Here is a 6,327-nt window from a genome sequence, read left to right as displayed (position 1 = left end):
GCTCTTTTTTGGTTGAAGTTCATTATTTGTTTATTTTATTTTTAGTTAGTTTATAAATATAAATCTGGATTTTATTTCTTGTTTAGATAATTAGAATTATTTTAATTTAGTAAATAGTTAATCATAAGTCCCTGTAGGTACGATATCTGGACTTTAAATCTTATATTACTTGTACGACCGCGTATACTTGCGTGTGCGTTTGGGAGAAACAATGTTATTATGTGATGATTCATCTTACCTCATGATTTCTTAATTCATTCATTGTTGGCAAATCTCACCTTATGACACTCGTTCCTTTGAGGTGGGATATAATGATGAAAATTGATCCATAATATAATCGGAGGTTACCGACCTTACGTCACTCCGATAGAGTTGCAGCTTTTAGTTGGGCTCTCATGCATGCTTTATATATATGTATGTATTTTCTCACACTGAGCCGCGCTATAGTCGACCTGGTACGACATCTATTGTGCACACCATTGCAGTGGACATGTTATGATATTGCCCCGGACGCGGGCTAATGATGATAACTCCGAGCCTTAATAGCCGGGCATGATACTATATATATATATAACACTGAGCCTTAATGGCCAGGCATGGTACTTTATATATGTATAAAAATGTTTTGTTTTTTAAAGTTAAGGATGCATGATATCCACCTCAAGAGGCATCCAGGAATACAGGTTATCTCTCTCTTATTTCATGTTACTTTTCATATTTGTATTATGTTGTTATCCATGCCTTACATACTCAGTACGTTATTCGTACTGACGTCCCTTCTTGTGGACGCTGTGTTCATGCCCGCAGGTTTAGGTAGTCAGGCGAGCAGCCCAGCGTAGTAGGATCTTCCCTTAGCTGCAGTCAGTGCGCTCCACTTGGTTCGGAGCCGCAGTCTATTTTAGTATGATATTTTGATTTCTACATATGGGTATGACGAAGCTTTGTCCCGTCCTTCCTACAGTTTATATTCCATAGAGGTCTGTAAACATTTGTATGTAGTTAGGAAGTTCTGTAGCCTTGTCGGCTTTATGAAGCTCGTGGTGTTGTAGCGACCTTGTTGGTTCGCATATGTACATATATGTTGGAATATCGGATATGTTTATGTTGGGCCCTTTCTATGTGCAGGTATCCTTTGAGTTATGGTATCTAATGTTCAAGGTAACTGCTAAGCCAGGTGGTTCCCGGCCTATAGGTCGGAACCCGTCATGCCCCTCGTTGGGGTATGACAGTATTGATCACTTTTCATGTTCCTCATTGCCACTCTTATTCTTTTTTACCCTTTTGTCTCTTCTAATGCATGTCTAAGGTCTTTAGGGGCATTAGCTTCCTTTTGCTTTCTATTCTGTATGAGTTTATTACCCTTTTTGTGTTAGAACGAACTTAGATTTTTTTTTTTTTTTAAAATAAAATAAAATATGATTGTGTCTATTATATAATCTACAGAAAAGAGAAGTTTATCGATAAGGTTGTTGGGGGGTTATCATTTTTAGTAATACCTTTGTTGCCTTGCGTTCAATATTCTTTTACTATTTTAAGTGAGTGTAGTTTGTCTAGCAAACACTATTTACAATTTGAAGAGAATGGCGACAAAGTATGTATTCAATATGATTTATAATTGAAATCAAGAGCTTGTGGAATTCTTATTCAGAATTGCGTCAAGAGGTTTGTTCATGTTGTTTTCCTCTTTGACATTCTTCCACAAAATCTATTTGATGTAGTCAAGTGAAAGAGTGGGAAAGTAGACAGGAAATGAAAATTAAAGGCCCGTCTTCAAAATCAGCTGTGTCTCAGCAGTAGCTCATCGACTAGACGATTGGGAAGCCTGAAAAAAATAGGAAAGGATATTTATGGGTTCTAGGGATTTTGTTCCACTATTCTCCCCATTGGTTGAACATACTGGTTTTCAGAATTTAGTTTGCAGCAAGTTATGGGGGACATATCTCAGAAAACGGATATTGGGATGCCTATTGAATTCTTCCTTCTAACATTGGATTTTAACTAGGCTAAGATCAATGGATACAGATAGAAGACCAAGAGCGCTTATGTATCATCTCCTGTGGAAAAGCGGAAAAAACAGCTTCTTCTATATGAGGCCTAGCTCTCGCTTCTCTTGATAATTAGTGTGCGCTTGCGAAGTTAAATCACGAGTTTTGTGTTTAAGAAGCTAAGACAATTTAAGTTTTATGTCATTCAAACCTGTAGTATTGTGTTGATCTCTAACTGTGTTATGTAGGGTAACAATTGGTAGGGAATATGCAATTTCTGGGAGTGGTAGTCTGGTAGATCTCCCAATCTCATCAACTAATTGAATATTGTGGCGTTGATACGGAAAGAGGTATTGAGAGGCTACCCGTGTATGGAATTCATGTCAAATAGAGGCCTAAACAATCATTTTTCAGTAGTGTCTTTCCTGTTCTTTCTTGGCAAAGAAGACTGCACATAAGCTTGGATAGCTCGAGGCCGACTTATTTGCATGAAGATTGGGAGTTCAGGTACTTTATTTGAATACCTTCTGAGGCTATCTTCCTAATTTTCAGTAATAAATTTATTAGCGTACAATTTTTTAGCCAGATTTCTTCTCACTATGCAACTCTATTGGTGTTGTCATTGCATGCTTATGCTCTAACGGACCTACTACTTGCATCAACCAGTAACTAGAAGAATTGAAATAGATGGGGAGTATGAATGAGTTCTAGTTATGATGTTTACCTGTAAGAGAAAATTCAAAATCACTAGAAGTCAAGAGTTTCTGTTAAGAAAAAATCCGAGACAAAATGTAGCTAGGACGTGAGTGCAGATTGTGTCTAGATATTACCTGATAGCATTGTGATGAAATATTAAAGAGAGCTTGAGATACAATATTGAGTTGATAATTACTTGGCCAACTAATCATTTGGATTGGTATCTCACTTCTGGGAGCATAGTTTGAGTGATCAGAACTCTATAAAAGAGTTTAATCTGAATGTTAACCTTCATAGTTTTGCTTCTGATTATCTTCATTTGATCTCCTTAAAACATTTGCTGCTGAAAGTGAAGGATCAATCAAATGGCTTCGGGCTAAAAAATGTTTCTTCATGAAATGTTCTTTTAAATGTTTCTGTATCCCATCTTCTTGCTAGAGATATTTGTTTGCTGACATTGGTTTAGTTTACTACAGTTAGTTTCTTTCTAGCATCCAAGGAAAATTTCCGCATGATAAAACTATATCTTTACAATTCTTTCCTGTATTTCAGTTAAAAATAGTAATTTTCCTAGCTCATACAAGAAGCGTTTTGAGAGGTTTTTCTCTGTGAGAGAGTTCAAGCCTAGGCTAGAGTTAGCTTGAGCATTTTGCTACAATCAGAGTGGTTGTAGGCAGTCAAGTGGCTAGGATTTAGTCTCTTTGGTTATAAAAGTTTTGTAACCAGAAATTGCTCGTTGTTTTGATGAATTCTTTTGAGAGAAATTTCAGAGGTGGGTCATGATTTTTCCTCCCTTGCGCAAGGAGGTTTTCCACGTAAAAGTTTTTTGGTACGTTTAATTTTGTACTTCACTATTTCAGAAGGTGCAGATATAAGAACCAAGTTCTTAATTTAGAGGTGGCAAAATTAGTCCATGAAAACATAACTCACCCAACCCTTCAAGTTTGGGCGGGTTACTGATCCGCCCATTATTAGCTTAGTTCTATTTCAGCCCAATCCATCCCATCAAAAAGTGGATTGATATGTAGCCCAAATTGACTAATGAGAAATATTATAAACATATTTTTAATTATTTTGATATGTTATATAAAGACATAAGAAGGAAAAATACTAATTTTATAAGGTACTAAAAATTATAAAAGAACAAATAAAGCAATTAAAACTTAGTAAGAATTGGGTGGGTTGGGTTATGACCCACATTTTAGCCCATTTCAGCCCAACCATTTCAATCCAAGTAACTCAGTCCATTTTAACCGGGCAATTTGCACGATTGCATTATTCAGGGGTGGTCTTTAATTTTTCCCCCTCAAATTGCTGATCTTTAATTTTTGCCCTTCGCCTAATACACCGAGGTTCTGGGTTGAACTCCGGCTCAGTAAAAAAAAAATCGCAAGGTAGAGTTTCATAGTAAATTTAGGCCTATTAGAGCAAAATTTATCTCTGCCTTAAGGTAAACGTTTGCCAAAAATTAGGCCTTAAGGCAAACATCTTCCTTAAAACCTAACTTTTGCCCTAATAGATCTAATTTTGGGCAAATTTAAGGCAAAGGTTTAGCGAAAGCTTTGCCTTGCGATTTTTTGTTTTTTTGTTTTTGTTGTTGTTGTTGTTTGAATTCAGAACCTCGGGATATTTTTTGCCACTTTTTTAAGTGAAGGGTAACAATTAAAAAACCAACAATTTGAGGGGTAAAAATTAAAGACCAGTGCATTTGAAGGGCAATCTGCACCAAAAAAAAGATTTTAATCTGCCCAAATTTAACCCAACCCGCCCATTTGATACCTCTAGGTTTCTTATACAGGTGTCTAAGTGATGCACCAAACTAACATAATCTAAAAGATAAAGTAAATAACTAGTTGTGCACTGAACAAACGTAAAATTATTTGCACTAGCTGGCAGTATATGCAACTTAAATTCTTTCTTCGTAAGGAGCTGTCTTTCCTTTACACGCTCAGTATAGTCAATGCAGCCTCCTTTTGTATTCTCATAAACAAACATAGGACAAGCATCATATTGTCACAATCAGCAGAAGCTTAATTAACACAGTTTGATTCTTTTATCAGGATTGAAAATGTCAATAGCTAAGAATATTAAAAATGGTAGTGAAAATAATTGAAAACTGACAGATAGAATTAAAACATATAATCTGGACAAAGAAAATTGTAAGACTTCAGTTGTGACTCCACAAAGCAGTATGACCAATATAGACATCTTCAGAGAAAAGAGGATCTTTCGGAACTAATGGGGGATCAAGTTCTAGGCTGATTTACTAGTGTCCGTTCAAATCTTAGCTTTCTCGAAACTGAAACTGAAACTGACCAGAGGATTTCGGTTCATAATAGTACTGGGAGTCCAAGCGCGCCTTTTCTGGATATTCTGATGAGGAAGAACTTGATCTTTCAAATAATCAAGCATCGCAGCGGCTCCTCAGACATGACATTGCCAACAGCTGGTAGATCTTCTTCCCTGTACAAATATTTGGGAATTCTCCTCATTTAAGTCAATTCCTTAAATCAAAAGTAAAAGCTTACTTAGTGTTTGGTGATTAATGTTTGAAAGAATAAAATTGAGCCTCCTTTCTCCATATTTCTTGCAAAACAAAGTCCATACTTTTACTCATCTACTGGAAATTTGTACAAAGTAAATAAAACAACTGTAATTCTAATCATATAACCACTAGAATATATAGTTGAATGTGCTATGACATGGTTCTTACTTTCTACTCCTATCATTCTTTTTTGTTCTCATATGCCTGTGGATATTCAGGATCAGGCTTATCAAAGAAGATCAAATCTTCTTCAGTCAATGACTCAAACGGTCCATCTAATGGTGGAAGTTCAGTTAAACCAGGATATAGCGGCCATGGGAATTCTTCTTCAGTCAAGGACTCTTTAATGACTACATTCTCGATTACCGGGATATCCTGAGAATTTTTACCCAAACTAACCTTCCTCGTAATGCTACATAGAACAAAGTCTTCGTGTTGGATTTCACCACTTTCTCTTAACGCCTTCACCATGGTTTCGTTAAGACAGTATTCTTTCATAATCCAGTACACGCCACTACTTCCTTCATCAAAACGAAAAGTTTTCTTGGACCCAATCACTGATCCATCCTTATCAAAAACTGCTTTACTCGTGTCCCGTCCCCTCCATGAGCCACCCCCAACAATTGTCCTGTTGACGTTTTTACTATGCACGGATTTTTTCTTCAACTGAGTAAAGAAATAGTTTACATGATCGCTACTTGTCTTACCTTCACTACATAATAAGTCGTAGAATAACTCACATGGCTTCTTGTTACCATACAAATCTATATGTTGAATATGACGGCATTCAATTGGCTTTCCACAAACAAATTTAAGTAAATAGCTTATGAGATGTTCATCATCATAGGGCTCGTTCTTCTTTCGCCTTTCATCATTCATTGTTATTCTTCTTTTATTTGTTGAAACGAAAAGAACTTAGGAATAATGCGAAATTCAACTTTAGGTACAGAGAGAGGGGGTGTAGAAATATTTTAGAGCAAGAAAATACATTGTAATATATATAAAGAAAGTTTAGAGGAAACAAAGATATCAAGAAAACTTAAAAAGTATTTCCTAATTCGAGTAGGAAACTAATCAGAGTTGTAAAAACAAATTTAGAGA

The 6,327-nt window shown here is 36.0% G+C and overlaps 1 protein-coding gene across 1 annotated transcript; it reads right to left on the bottom strand.

Annotated features, from left to right (window-relative positions):
- Positions 1 to 5,406: 5,406 nt before the first annotated feature.
- Positions 5,407 to 6,105, bottom strand: LOC132607692 (NAC domain-containing protein 1-like). Its single transcript, XM_060321776.1, has one exon. The coding sequence runs from the start codon at positions 6,103 to 6,105 to the stop codon at positions 5,407 to 5,409; it is 699 nt and encodes a 232-aa protein (XP_060177759.1).
- Positions 6,106 to 6,327: the final 222 nt, after the last annotated feature.

The sequence above is a fragment of the Lycium barbarum genome, chromosome 8, assembly GCF_019175385.1.
Source record: "Lycium barbarum isolate Lr01 chromosome 8, ASM1917538v2, whole genome shotgun sequence".
NCBI lineage: Eukaryota > Viridiplantae > Streptophyta > Magnoliopsida > Solanales > Solanaceae > Lycium > Lycium barbarum.
This window is presented reverse-complemented; position numbering and strand designations above follow the sequence as displayed.